General features: G+C 42.8%; 1 protein-coding gene across 19 annotated transcripts in view; it reads left to right on the top strand.

The window, feature by feature from the left end:
* Positions 1–16,139, top strand: part of REPS1 (RALBP1 associated Eps domain containing 1) — a 1,100,512-nt gene that overhangs the window by 588,168 nt on the left and 496,205 nt on the right. For all 19 annotated transcript variants that reach the window (XM_086927540.1, XM_086927556.1, XM_086927550.1 and 16 more), the window contains one exon: positions 3,811–3,898. In XM_086927540.1, coding sequence (XP_086783666.1) covers positions 3,811–3,898 — 88 coding nt within the window. The remainder of the gene's footprint in view (positions 1–3,810; positions 3,899–16,139) is intronic.

Below are 16,139 nucleotides of genomic sequence, written 5' to 3'. Positions count from 1 at the left end.
TTACTTTTTCCGAACGTTTTTAAATTTTTTGGGTATTTTTTTCACAACAAAAACAAAACTAGGGAATGCAAACCTGCTCAACAGGAGCAAAAAACAAAGGGGAAAAATTAGGGCTGAGGGGCGCAGCGGTGTTCCTCCCTCTCAATCAGATCAACGCTCTGCTCTCCATAACATAGCAGTTGGTCACACTGCTTACAACGAAATGTAATATCAGCAAAAACAGGCTGAATATTTTGCGTCATCACTGCTGGTCTTCCTCTCACCGATGATGTTGATGTTCCGGTGGAAGTGGAGGGGCAATCGGGTGGTGGATTGCGAGCCAGGGCCCTGGTGCTCTCCCGTGCAAAATTAATCGGGTGCTTCCTCTCAACATGCCTGAGTAATGTTGCATTGCAAAAACTATATTTCCGGGTGGGATTTCCACGTGAGAGAACAGTGTCACAAATTTTACACATGACTTTTGCTGCATTGCATTTTTTCTCCCCCTCCGGAAAAGAGAAAAACTTCCAAATGATGTGGTCCTTAACTTTTCTCTGTGGGGGAACCTCAGGCAGGAATCCATCTGAAGAGTCTGAGGACTGGTCCTGGGAAGGGTTCTGGGAACCAGACATGGTTACATTTGTTTTTTTGGAAGGAACAGACAAGTGGTGTTGTCTCAGCAAAAGCAAACCGGTTGTGAGGGAAATGGGTGGGGTGTTTCCCTACTTGTGGAAAAAAACTGTTATTAACCAATGAAAAACTTTCTTTTCAGGTCACATGACCCGACGCGCTTACGCTACGTGCCCCGGGGCGCGCCCAGGGGCGCGTTGCGCGATCGTATTCGCTCGAGTGCTTCCGGGTGCGCTTACGCCGTGCGTATCACGCGGACGCGGCTACGCGATACGTCACGATCATGAGATTGGCGCTTACGGGACGCTCTCCGGTGGGCGCCCCGGGGCGCTTCATAGAACTACGCTTTCCGGGGGCGCTCACCGGGGCGCGCATCGGGAGCGCTCCAAGGCAAAAAAAAAAAAGAAAAAAATACAAATATACAAAAAAAATTTGGGCAAAATTGTAGGGACTGGTAGCTTGATCTGCCTTTGCTATGTCTCAAGATATGCACAAGTGTTTTTTACAAATGTAGCCCAATGTAGCACAATGTAGCCCAAAGATGGCCTCCAGAGACAAAAAAAAACAAATGTAGCCCAAATATCAGCCAGATGTAGCCCAAATATAGCCCAATGACAGAATGTCCCAGAGTGTTCTAAAGAACAACTAGAGTGCTAACAGTCTTACATAAAAACTGAGACTTATAGTTAGGAATTAGCATTTAAAAAACCTTTGAAATTCACTGAAAAAAACATAGGTTTCACACCTGTTATAGTTGGGAATTAGCATTTAAAAAACCTATTAAATTCACAGAAAAAACCATAGGTTTCACACCAGTTATAGTTAGCTGGAAATTTTACTGACATAAAACCATTGAAATTCCCACGTTATAGTTAGTTGGACTCACTATAGCTTGCGCGTGTAATGCACTGCTGATGACATCACATATTACATCACTCATGACATGGTCAGTGACATCACTCATGACATCACTGACACCATCCAGTGAATGTGTGTCTTTCTGAAAAGTATACATGTTTTATATATGTATATGTAAAGCTCGATGGAAGAATAAATGTTTCAATAAGTGTCTTAATGGATGTTTTTTTTTTAATTGATTGGTGAACTGGCTTAATAAGTGTATCATAGTGAATACATATATTAGCGAGTATTGTTTAAATATTTAAATGTTTGTATCAGTGTTTCACTTTGTGTATAAGTGGCTGCATGGGTTGGTGAGTAGCTAAATATGTGTGTATATGGGTTATTAGATGTTTTTTTTAGTATCAGTATAAGTGTCTGTATGATTTGGTGGGGGTGTTACTTAGCACATAGATGCATCAATGAATGACTCACTGTTTGTATGTGTTTTGAAGACAGCATATGTGCCGGACTGTATGTATGAATGAGTGTGTACATGTATGTGTTAGTAATTGAATGACTGTCTTACTAGTGTCTTTATCAATAACTACATATGTTTTAATCTAGTATATGTGAGTATTGATGTATATAAGTGAGTATATGTGAGTGAGAGATTGAAAGAGTTCTTGTTTTAATAAGTATGTGTTTCTATAAGTGATTGTTTAAGAGAGTAAGTATGTGTAAGTTTCCTTAGAAGTAAGGTGGTAGTGTGTGTATAGCTGTATATGCAAAAAAATGGATGTTCAATAGTTTATTTGCATGTGTGAGTATGTGTGTGAGCAACTTTTGGAAGACTGTCAGTGCGTTAACGGATGTATAGGTGTCTCACTACATATGATGAGTGAGTATATGTATGAATGACTATATAGAACTGTTGGTGAATGAGTGGATGTGTATATAAATGGTGGAATTACTGAATTGGTTGTTGTAACTGGTATAGGTATCTCCACTTTTTTGAAAATGTTAGTTTCTATTTTTGAATATGTGTTTCAAGGGTTACTTTACAGTGAAAGGAGGATAGTCACTCTGTCACAAGGATGGTGTCATCAGTGATGTCATGAGTGATGTCACTGACCATGTCATGAGTGATGTAATATGTGATGTCATCAGCAGTGCATTACACGCGCAAGTTATAGTGAGTCCAACTAACTATAACGTGGGAATTTCAATGGTTTTATGTCAGTAAAATTTCCAGCTAACTATAACTGGTGTGAAACCTATGGTTTTTTTCTGTGATATATATATATATATATATATATATATATATATATATATATATATCAAACAAATGCAATCTCCCGAGCTCCGACCACAGCGACCCAGGAAATTACGCGGATCCAGTAATTGTAAGCACAGTTTTTTATTCAAAAGCTGAACCAAGCAATCTAAATATATATATATATAACAAATTGCCCTTCAGCAGCGGGAGGGCACTCAACGGCGCTCTCCGTCTTTTGTCAGCCTCGCTGCAGCTCGCCTCTCTGTGCCCCTTAATTCATGAATAAAGCCGACGCGTTTCGAGGCATCACGCCTCTTCTTCTTAGGCAGACTCAGAAACACATATATATATATATATATATATATATATATATATATACATACATACATACTGTATAAGGCGTGGTTCCCTGCAGCCTCGATAATAGGACTGCGCAGGGAGCAACGCTGAATGGAAACTGTAATCTTTCCCTACATACACAAAAAACATCGGCAGAACCCACTGGAGGGTTTTCTACTATGACTATATTACCAAACTACGATTCCCAACATGCAACAGCAATAAATCCAAAAGGATGTCCTCCAGGGGGCCGAAATTGTCCAAATTGCAATTGCCCCTCGTGGCTGGTAATTGGTTCCTGCTGTCTAGGCTTACCTTTGAACAAGTTCAGTGTTGACCAAAATGTGTCATGCCTGCCTGCCTGTAGCTGTTTATTAAATAATCAATTGTCAGTGTTACGAGTGTGGCTTATGTCTTTCTGAACGGGGAGAAGTGGTGTGGATACACACTGATACATAAATATGTCTGGATCGATTTCACTAATTGAAATTAGTTTGGTAGAACTGCAGCCAGTCTTTTGGGAGGCAGCTCACTCCGTAGCTCCCTTGTTTTCTAATGAAACCGAGTTCATTCCATTTATTGTCATAAAAAAGTGATGTTTTCTCTCTTTATGTATATGTGTGTACATATATATATATTATATGTATATGTATATTTTAAAGGTAAACCATATTTTCATGAAAACTTGTGTTTATTCAAATCCTTGGTTAGAATAAAAATTAAATTGTTACCCTTACTGACAGGATACCGCCATCGTCCATCCTGTTCCAATACGTATGACACCAAGCAAAATTCACATGCAAGAAATGGAACTTAAAAGAACTGGAAGCGGTAAGGGTGTTGTTGAGTTTTATTTTTGGCTATGTATGTGACAGTCACGTTAATTAACCTTTTGAGCATCGGATAGATTAATTACACAAATCAGTTTGGCAACCTTATGTTTAATGTGTTCTTTAGGCTTGTGGATATTATCAGAGGAACCTCGTAAGATCCTTTCATATCACCACCCAAATTCTTGTCTCATCCCAAGACAGCCTTCAGTTCTCCTACATCTAGCTTTGAAGACTTGTCTCTTTTTAATGGTATATGTTCATCCACATCCACTGGATTCTTCTTCAGCTTTACATTTATATTGCCACCCACAATAGTATTCTTTTATGCCTGAAGAAAGGAAAATATCTGTTTTCCCTTTTGTCTGCTTCTGATCTGAAATCATTCTTCTATGCCATTGTTAATCCTCCTTTTTAAAATTTTTGTTTTTGAAAAATAAAGAAATGGTAAACTGTGTATGAACAGTGAACCCCAAAGGGATACATTGTAACACTATAGAGTATAGCTTTCTCTTCCAAGTATATTAACATTTTAGTTTAGTCTTGAGTCTACCGTCTCCTTACGTTCTCCGTATAGAGCAGAGTCCTAGTCCTAATTCCCACCAGGATTGTCCTTCAATGCCCAGTCCACCACCATAGCCATCTCCTCTGTAAAACCCCCACAGGAAAAGTAACAATGCAAAATCCCTCAAGGTTCCCCCTTGGAAACAGACGACAACAAAGTGTGCCAGATATATCCGTGTGGTGGGAGGCTTCAATGTCATGTCTCCTTTTTAAAAAAAAATGTCTATTAGATTTTAAAATAAATGGGTTCTCTCAATTTAGTCCTCCTGGATTTTTTTGCTTTTGGTCACCCTGTTTTGAACCTTTACTATGGTTGAGTCTCAATACATGAGTCTCACTCATGATGATTTCATGTTAATCGGACTTGATATTGTTTACTGCCAGTGACCAACTTTTCAGATAAGGCCTCTGCATCACAAGCGAGGGTGAGGTGCCCTCGAGTGGTTACAAGTGAACACATGTGCCAGCTGCGCGTGTCAGACTGTTATTGTGTGCAGCCCAGTAATTGCGCACAGGTAGCCTGGCACAGAAGGAACTTTGTACGGCTAGGTGCTAACCTGACGTAAGCTATTTAATATTAGTGGAGGGTTCATAGATAGGTCAATAAGGTTTTCTAGAAAAACTGTGCTATTCACTGTATTATACATATCTGTGGAATCTGCTTTAGAGTGCAGCGTGGCTCCACTTATGCCTACACCGTCCAGCAAGGTGTCAATCTTCGGTACACATGAACACGGAGTTTGTTTTTGCAGCTAACAATAACATACATAAATCATCTTTTGGACATCAAGAATTGTGATATTTCTTGGGCTCAGCTCATAATTCGATTCCAGGTCTTGGTCCAACCTACTGTTCAAATTTAATTAATCTGCTCCCCAGCAGAGAGAACAAAGTCCCTTCATCACATAGAGAGCAGTGTTCAGTGGTTGGTTCAGTTCCTGGGAAACAAATGGTGGGGAAGAAAATCTGGATCTGATAATAGCGGTCACACTGCACTGGGCTGGGTGAGACCAGACCCACTGAATAAAGGAGGAAGCCCAGACATCTGGAGCCAACACTGGAGGGGCTCCCTTATGAGGTTTTGGTGGGAACGGATTTGGCAGTAATGTCCGCTAGGGGTGGAGCTGAGACACTCAGAGGAGCTCTTCAGAGAGAAAACATGATGGGGCAATAATAAATTGTCCCAGAATGCCGTCCAGGAGGCGTGGGACAGGTGCGGAGGGATGATGTAGCATCCTATGATTGGCCAGTGGTGCCTGGCATCTAGTACTTTACACCCACACTTATAAAGCCCTGTACGAGGGAGAGATGGTGAACAAGACCATTGATCTGGTAGAAGTCACCTGATGCTCTGAAAAGATGGCTATCGACCATTTCCCTCCACCATCACCACCTCCTTCTTTGCCTCACCCATTTGTGTACACTCCAAAGAGGTCACCACATTCTGATTTGGGTGAACATGGTGAGAGGTACACTTATGATAGGTCCCCACAGGGAGCTCTTTGGAACTCTAATGATGTGGATCCACCTGGGGATGCTGACCCTTTCTGTCTCTCCCCGCTAGATGACAGCACCATTTACCCTAAGGTTTTATTGTAGGGCTGCTGCTTATCATAACGTACAGATGCATAAAGAGCCTGTCGAAGAGGACTTCATCTTCAAAACTCTGTCCTCTGCCCACCATTCCGTTCAGTACTGTCCCCTGCTGAAGGAGATGCTCAAGCCCACTCCTAATATTTTCAAGGAGTCAGTTGGCCTGGGTTGAATAAATAATACAACGCCTGCCCTTCAGGTCCCATCTACGTAAGTGTCCAACTCCCTCCTGATTCCTTAGTGGTGCATATCGCTCGCAAGTGAGCAGACACACAGGGCCCGAAAATGCCCCTCCACCGGACAAGGAGAGCAAACGTATAGATGCTGCGGGTGAGTGTTGCAGCACACTCTGCAAATCTTTGGCATATTGCCAATTTCATCGACCTTCTCTCTAGATATAACAGAGCCTACTGGGACAAAATGGAGGAGCTCTTCTTGCAAATCTCTGAGGAGCAGTGGAAAAGAGGACGTGAGTTGGTTTCAGAAGGCAAGCTGACTTCCAACACTACCAGTAGGTGTGCCTTAGATTCTGCAGACACTGCCGCTGGAGGCATCATCTCCATTGTTCTTCTTGGCCAACATGCCAGGCTCTGTGTCTCCAGCTTCCAACCAGACGTTCAGCAGCATCTCCTTGACTTGCCCTTTGACGGGGAACATCTCTTTGGGCAACAGGTTGATGAAATGCTGGAAAAGATTAAGAAGAACAATATATGTTAAAAGCCATGGGTGCCCCTCGGACGTCTTCCCCCGTCAGTGTAATGTGGAAACTCCAAGACAACCTTTCCTGAATCCTCCACATCTTTCCAGCATCAGTCTGCCAAACTAACCTCCACAAGATGTTACTTTAGGGGTGCCTACAGTGGAAACCGTACCAAAGGTAGCTCCCCCCAAAGGAGCTACCCCAGCCAAACAAATGACATTCTGCTTCTTCCCCCCGACCACACAGGAGGAGGGACTACACTTGCTCAGCCCCACTTGGCAACTCATCGCCTCAGACCAGTGGGTATTAGACATCATTCAACACAGTCACTGCCTGAAGCTTATATCCACACCACCCAACATACTACCCTGCAGACACATCCTCTCCCCAGAACACCAACGGCTGCTTTGAAAAGTGGTCCAAGCGCTCCTTCTCAAAGGAGCTTTAGAGCCTGTACCACAGCACCCACAGGGCTCAGGGGTTTATTCCCTCTACTTCCTCATTCCAACTCGGGCCCTTTAACGAGTACATCCTGTCAGAGCACTTCCACATTGTCACTCTTCAGGATGTCATTCCACTACTACAGCAAGGCAACTTCCTGGCTGCGCTCCACCTCAAAGAAGCCAGCTTCCACATCTTGATCTATCAGCTGCATCGCCGCTCCCTCCGGTTGGTGATAAGTGGTCAATGCTACTATTTCAAAGTGCTGCCCTTTGGGGTCACCACTGCACCTCGAGTGTTCACAAAATGCCTTGCAGTGTTAACCGCACACCTGCGAAGACAGGTCTTCCTTGTAATCCCATACCTGAACGATTGGCTGATAAAGACGTGCAAGTCAACAGCAGTGTCCTACACACTTTCAAGCTATTGTAGACCTGCTTCACAAACTGGGCTTTACCTAACTAGGAGCAGTCCTCATTGCAGAGGCCTAACAAGGGTACCCCAATTGTGCAAGAGTCCAGTCCTCCCATGTGCTGCTCCCACATCAGGAGGTCATAGTTTGAACAGTCAGGTGCCTCCTTGGCAAGCTGCCCTCCTGCATCTACATAGTACCCCACGCAAGATTGAATATGGTGCCCCCGCTGCAGGAAGGTTTATCGCACCAGTAGTCCCAGGCAGAGGGTCGTTGGGAAGATTTTTTGTTGATCAACCACTGTACTCATCACACTCTGCAGTGGTGGGACACACACAACTTATTGCAGGGATGGACTTTTCTCTATCCGATTCCCTAGATCACCATTACAATGGATGCATCTCTCTCGAAGGGGGGCAGGGTGGCGGTGGGGAGGGGGAGGGTTGCTCCTATGAAATGGACTGTTAAAGATCACCAGTATCCCAGTCACAGGGGTCTACACATCAATTATCGGAATTTGATTGCTGTCCATTTAGCCCTGAATGCCTTCCTTCCCCACATAGTGGGCAAGGTAAGTACTCCTTGTGTTCACGGATAACATGTATTACATTTAGATGCAGGGAGACTCCTGCTCTCCCCAGCTTTCTATGCTAGCTCAGATCTGGGGATTGGCCCTCCACTAAAATATCCTCCTGATAGCGAAATACCTCCAGGGAGTGGATAACAACATTGTAAAACTTTTCATCAAGATGCGGCAGCAAGTCCATGAGTGTGAACTCCACCCAGGAGTCCTCCTGTGGTACTTCCGCCGCTGGTGGTTCTCCGGATTTAGACTTCCTTTGCCACAGCAAAAACGCAAAATACCCAAAGTTCACACACAGTCCATGTGCAATGCACTATGGATGGATTGGTCAGGGATATTTGTCTATGCCTTTTCACCTCTCCCCCTCATTCCATTTGTGACTGTGAGGCAAACCTTTCTCACCCTCATTCTAGTAGCTCTGACTTGGGATTGACAACCCATGTTTGTCTCACTCAGCTTTCAGTGGTTACACATGAGGCTCCCTAACAAGCCAGACCTTCTCACATAGAACCATCAAGAAATCTGGCACCCTGACCCCAAGAGTTTCAACCTTGCAATCTGGCTCCTGCTGCCTTAGTGTTTGGTTACCTTAATCTACCTCCTGAATGCATGAACATTTTTAAAGAAGCACACAGGCCCGTACTTATGCCTGCTACGCTGCCAAATGGAAAAGGTTTGTCTGCTGCTGATTTCAAACCAGATTTACCCCTTAACAGCCAACGTTGCCTTTTACACCAGCAAACATGTGGACTAGCCTTCACCTCTGTTTAACTACACGTGGCTGCTTATCTCCAAAATAGGAAACATGTCTCACTCTTTAGCATCCCAGGCATTAAAGCTTTTATGGAGGGACTCAAGAGTCATTTCTCCCTTAGTCCCGCCAGCCCCAGTGTAGAATCTTAATATTTTCCTCACAAGACTTCTGTGTACCTATTTTGAGCCATTTTGGTCATATCCCTTATAATTTCTCTCCTGGAAAGTGTCTTTCCAGTAACTGTCATATCGCAGAGATGTGTTAATGAGCTCCAAGCCTTGGAAAACCCCTTCTTTCAGCTTTAAAGTTATAAAGTTGTCCTTCGAACTAACCCTAAAATTCTTCCAAAGGTATTCTCTCCTTTCCACCTTAACCAGTCTATAGAACTCCCAGTTTTCTTTTCACAACCTGACTCAGTTGCAGAGAGGGCTCTTTATACCTTAGACGTCAAATGACCCTTTATGTACTATGTGGATAAAACAAAGCCCTTTCAGAAAACGCAGCAACTTTTTGTTGCTTTTTTAGAACCAATTAAGGGAAAGGCCTTGTCAATGAAAGGCATAGACAGGTGGATAGTTAAATCCATTCACAACTGTTGCACAAAAGCTAAGAGTTTTGCCTGCTCCCCTAGAGCCCACTCGGACGGAGAGAAAGGGACCTCTATGTTTTTCCTCGGGAGCATCCAATCACAGACATTTGTAAAGCAGCTAATTGGTCTAGGCCACATACTTATACTAAAAACTACTGGGTAGATGTACTAGCCCACCAACAAGCCAATGTTGGCAGGCTGTTCTAAGTACCCTTATTCAGACCTTTGCAACATCACAGGCTAACCATAGCTTAAAGGAGGACTGCTTTATAGTCTATGCACTGCATGTGTATTTACAGCCACACATGCCTCAACCTGAAAATGTTACTTACCCTTTAAGCATCTGTTTATGGAATGTAGTGCTGTAGATTCACATGAGTACACCACCCTCCTACCCGAACAACTCGACTGTTGCAATTGCCATTCCTTCCCAATTTTCTTACATGGATCTCTCTCTCTCTCAAACTCTCATTAATATCAAGAGGTTGAGTGATAGTACCTCGTGTGAATCTACAGCACTACATGCCATGAATTAATACTTCCAGGGTAAGTAACATTTTCCTTCTTACACATGCTCATTATTTCATACATTAGATCTGCATTATTTGAGTGCAAGTCTCCTACTAAGTAAGACAAATAGAGAGAATGCAAGAAAAAACCTCAACCGAAAGAATAACAAAAGCATCATAATTGGTAACTTGATTGGATGGAGCATACATTTAGGCTGATAAGTGGTTAAAACATGGTGATGACAATAAGTACCGACTAAGACATGATACAGTGACAGGGGGCATGGAGATGCAATTGGATGAAAGATCTACGTGAGCTACTGTTCATTATGATATTTAGGTGCTGATTTCATGGAGGTAAATCAGAGGCTTTTGGCTTGATTTTATCCAGGATTAGGTCCCAATTAGATAAGTCTAGTGTTATACAATATTGGATCTTTCATAGATTCACATGTTTGAATCCTTCTCCATCGTCGTAGTGGGAGTCCCACTGTACCATAGTAAAGCAGTATGTATCAGTATCATGGGCTTCAATGGCAATGCAAAGTCAGTTTATTAGCCTACATTATCCTTTAAAAAAAAAAAGGACAAAACTTGAACTATTGCCAATCAGGCGACTGCACCCTCTGGAACACTCCCAACAGAGGCTGCAATCATTTAGATTGTCTACCGCTCGTCATGGAAGGGAGTCTTCCTGAGCTCTGCTCAGTTTTTCCTTTACGTCTGAAGATTTATTTAGAACTACTATGTCTCAGACTTTTAAGAAGGGCCTCTTCAGATTCTACAAGACCTATTGGAAGTAAAGGCTACATGTGGATGATCCACACAGAGACTGTCTTTACTGCCTCTACCCTCAACATCAGGTTAAGGAGTGCAGAATATGTAGCACTTTCTCCTCTACAACCTTAAAGGACAGGGAGGGAAGGCTACTTCCGTTGCTACAGAAATCTAAATCTCAGAAATCCACCACTTCTAAGGAGGACAGTGATACATCTATGAGAACCTACAGAAGGTCAAGATCTACTGACCAAGGGGCTTCTGGGGAGGGCAGAAAGACCTTAAAAATGCATCATAAAGACTATGATCAAGGAGAAGCTAAAATTCATCTACACTGAGTTGGCCTCCTCTCAACCTTCTACTCCATCTATGAAAACGGGGGAGCATAGCCTTTCTTCTTCCTCCTGAACCGTCTAGGTAAAAAAGTCCTCTCAAAACCCTTTCAATGACGGCATCGACGTTTACCACTGTCTCGTCTACGAGACCACCATAGTCATCGAGTATTTCGATGACAGCCGTCAACACACTCATCTAGTCGACAAATGTGATCTCATCCATCAAGACACCGTCAACAGTGGTGTTACCCCCAGCGACCCTGTTGACAACTGAGTTCACATTGTCATGTTAAAATCACCAAAATAGCAACAATAGATTTAAGACCTGAATTGACATCCCCCCAACAAGGTCTCACCTTTGCCACGAAGTCACTTGTTGGACTTGGAAGAGTCAGACGACAACGGGCCTTGTGGGGCAGGCTACTGCCCATCAGAGCTCCAGGTAAAATACCATTAGGAAGATGATGAAGATGAGGAAGAGCATTATTATCATCAATATTATGCCCCTTCCATGCGGCATTATGAACATTACCTATACCATCCTCTTCCTCAGCCCAGGTATGATGAGACGCATAATGCCCATATTGCCAATCCAGGATTTGCAGCCATACTGCTGTATTATTGAAGATAATTTCCTGATCATCAAAGGGAGCAGCCAGGAGCACCACCTAAGCCTGCCTCTCCTACTACGCCAGGGCATATTTGTCCACCTGTAATGGCCAGGATGACACCTGCCTCAAACATAGTGCCACCACCAAGAGAGTATCAAATGTCTTCAGAAGATGAAAGGGAAGAAGGCAAAATACTTGCAAACTAACATCCACAGGATGAGTTGGATGACTACCTTGTTCCTACTCCGTTGCCTCTACCACTACACTCTTCAGACCAGGAGTCCCAAACTTTTCTGTAGTGAGAGCTACTTCTCATCAGTTAAAATCATTATGAGTTATTGAAGGCTAAGCAACTCGCACATTCTTACCAGACACACTCATGCACAGCTCCACTGACTTCAAGCTTAATGTCCATAGAATCAGATACTATTGTTTGAACAAAAGACTTTGACTAGGGGCACATTGAGAGACTGCTAAATGTTAGTGTCAGTGTGGTCTTTGTGGATGTATGACCATGTGTGCGTATGGGATAAATATATATGGGTGACTGAGAGCCGATGTCATATGTTCTTGTGGCACTGGAATACCTTACGTCATATGTGGCACTGTTACATATATAATACCGACATATAACCTTTTTTTTTTTTAACGGACAATTTAAAGTCCAGAAAACGTTCTGCCAATATGTTCATGATATGGAACATTTTTCTGCACTTTATATTTCTCCTACTTAACACAATGGCTGTATTTTTCAGTTATAAATATGGCATCATGTCTACCAACCACTGTGAGCAAGATGCCTGCTGTGAATACAGGCAACTCTTTGAAATGGGAGAAAAAATCAACTGAAGACTTAACAAATGCATTTCATAAAACTCCTCATTTAAATTAATCCCATTTGCATGTGCCACAGTTACAAACACCAGGCATTTCGCTCCTGCTGTCCATAGACAAGGTGGCATATTTATAACAGAAAAATTAGCCATTTGTTTGAATGGGAGGAATTTAAAGTGAAGAAACATGCGTCCTAAAATATTACGTTATAATTGGCTTAATTGAAAGCGGAGAAAAACATTGAGACTTAATGTTCCATAGAAATATTTTTTTTTCGCTTTAAATTGCTCCCATTTAATTAAGAGGACTGTATTTTTCTGTTATAAAGTGTCTACTGGGAGCAAGAGGCGTGCTGTTTGTAAATACAACACTTTGAAATAACCGAAAATTAAAATGAAAAGTTGACTTAATCATTGAGGTAATTTTTCATTTTCTACCATTTAGAAACATAATTTTGTTCTCACACTCCAATACTGAGTTGACAGTATTTATTTAAGAGTTAAATATCTCAGTGCTTCAGTTCTTCACCTCTGTACCCTGGGTCATAAATCTTCTTCCAGCACTGCTCATTATCAGACCCTTCTATCTCCAGCCTGAAGATAATAATATCCAATAAACACAGCCTTCCCTTAACTTTAACCCCTTGCGTGCTGATGACGGCTCCCGTCCGTCATGCGTCACAGTGCTCCTGTGCTGATGACGGCCGGAAGCCGTCATGACCACGCCCGCGATCGAAATGTCCAGCACAGGAGCGGCATTCCGGCCACGGGCAAGGGGTTGAAAGAAACATTTGACCCTGTGCTTTTTACGTCTTGCCTAGGCAGCGCTTGCGCTGTTTCTTCGAGACATGCTTGGTCTAAGATATGTAAAAACAACAATTGATGGACAGAATGCAGAACAATGTCATACATTCACCCCAGTACAGAGATCTGGGCCTAAATCCATCGTTTTTTTGCACTCCACCCCACCCCAGTTCAGACATGGCCATATGCAAATCAGCCTTGACCCTGTGCTTCATGGGAAAATTCCAGCCCGAACTGCCAAGCCATGTCTTTCCTGGACTGGAATCAAGCATCCTAGGACCGGTTTCTGGCTATCAGCCGTCTTCAGCCAGGAGAGCTTGACTCCAGTGGTGTGGAGAGCATGGGACTCACGTCTGAGCATACCCATCCCACTCGGGGTGACAATGTCATACATTCACCCCAGTACAGAGTTCTGGGCCTAAATCCATCGTTTTTTTTGGACTCAGACGTGAGTCCCATGCTCTCCACACCACTGGACTGCATTCTGTCCATCAACTGTTGTTTTGCATTTTGTCACCCCGAGTGGATGGGTATGCTCAGACGTGATGTATGACATTGTTCTGCATTCTGTCCATCAACAGTTGTTTTGCATTTGATCTAAGATATGGGCTTGAAAAACACCCATCTTTTTCGTTGGTTCCTGTTGCTGTCCTTTCATTGGTGATTATGCTTATTTGTCCCTCTTTTTGGAATTTTGTATCCTCACACGAAGCCTTCTTACATGTGTACTTACTCTTCAGGTCATTTATACTTGGAGAGAAATAATTTTCTTTTAGTTGTCCTGCATCTTTGCTGATTACATGTTCTGTTTGCTTGTGCAGGCGAAATTTGTCGCATCATTTGCGTGTTGCAGCTTTATCTCCTGTGCCTTTCCCTCACCCCTCCCACAACACTACTTCTGCTTCATATCCCTTAAACTCCCTGTGCCTCCCCCTCACCCACCTCCCACAATATCGCTTGCAGGCCCCCACCACCTGTTTGAGGCCACTACTGGTTAGCTCTTTTTTTTTTTACTTTACAAATGCTTTTATTTATATAGCACGCTTAGCATGGTCTCTGGGGAAATTAAACATTCAGCCCACTGTCACAGAGGTTGAGCCTGACAGCAGGCTAAAAACTGGCTCCCCATCTCACCAGTCCGCAGCTCTCACTGCTGCGCCATATCCTTTGCCTGGGCATTTTGCAGCATGTAGTACCATATGTAGCCAAAAGAAGTCCCATGGGACACCTTGTGACAGCCAATGGCACTGCACCCTAATAACACTGCTTGTTTTACGTGTACCTATCCATCTCAAATCGGTACATTAGAAAGAAAAAGAAATCATAATTTCTGAATTTCGTGCATGTTCACATGCATACGACCGCCTCTATAATGATGTTGCTTGGCAGGGGCGTCACACTTTAAAAAAATTATTTATAGAAAAATGCTGCACATCGTCTGCAATCAACATTGTACGTATTTGGCAAAAAGTAATTGGTAAATTCAGTAACTCAGTTCCAGTGTGATTGATGTAGGACATTCCACAGTTTTCAACCTAAAATTACACTTTTACTAGATTAAGAAAGAAGCTTACAATGCCAATCACTTTTATTCCGAAGTCTCAATTACATTTCTGATTTTGGTGCCTTCCTGCAAACATAGCAATGTTTTCTGATCAAAGAAAGCTTGCAGCGAAATGGGCCAGAAAGATTGAACATTTCAACATCTCAAAATATCACATCTTTTCAAACTCACAAGCTAACCAGAAAGAAGACTGCATTGCTCTTTCAACCAGAGAGGAGGGTGGGAGGGGCAGTGGTTTGCTATCTGGCTAGGCTGGGCCCTGCCTCTGCTTACTAGCGCAGCAACCTCTCCCCACAGAGCAGGACAGCAGCATGTACCCATGGAGCTTGCTTCTGTCCATGGCACCGACAACAGGCTAAAATTGTATGGGTTTCTAATTTAAATAATGGATGAAATACACTGTGAAATGTGAATTATTTTTTACTGCATGTTACTGTGGCTTCTTTCTCCTGTCCGGGCTTTCGTTTTATAGGCAATTGCAATCTGTTATCGTTCTTTAAAACAAGACTAAAATGCAGCGTGTTGTTAAATAGAATGAATATCTTCTCTTGGGGTAGGCCTGTAAATCGCAACTGCACTAATCTGTAAAGGAGCAGAGTTTAATAACGCTATAGTGCCTGATGAACTATCTATATATATTTTTTCTTTCAGAGTGGGCATGTCAATTAACAAAACGTATATAGGTAACAATCCGTCCATTACCATAGGATGTTGAGCCTGACAGCAGACTCGAACCAGGATCCCCAGCTCTCCCCACTGAGCCATATCTTTTGCCTTTGCATGTTGCAGGGTGCAGTACCATATGTGGTCAAAAGAGGTACCAAGGAACACCTTGTGACAGCCTGTAGTATTGCATCCTCCCGACACTGCTTGTTTTACATGTACCTATCCATCTCAGATCGGTACATTCAAAAAATAAAATTCATATTTTCACACTGCATGTGTCATCACGCATACGCACTGCGTTGCTTGGCGAGCACGTCGCCCTTGTTGAAAATTATTTATAGAAAAATGCACATCGTTGGCAAACAACGCTGTACAGCATTGGCAAAAAATAATTGTTAACTTCAATAGGTCTGTAATGCTTGTTCCAGTGTGATTGATGTAGTACATTCCACAGTTTGTTTTTTTAAGTTTCAAAAACCTTTATTATCGCAAAAGATTCACACAGCC

Source organism: Lissotriton vulgaris, chromosome 6 (genome assembly GCF_964263255.1).
Source record: "Lissotriton vulgaris chromosome 6, aLisVul1.2, whole genome shotgun sequence".
Taxonomy (NCBI): Eukaryota; Metazoa; Chordata; class Amphibia; order Caudata; family Salamandridae; genus Lissotriton; species Lissotriton vulgaris.
This window is presented reverse-complemented; position numbering and strand designations above follow the sequence as displayed.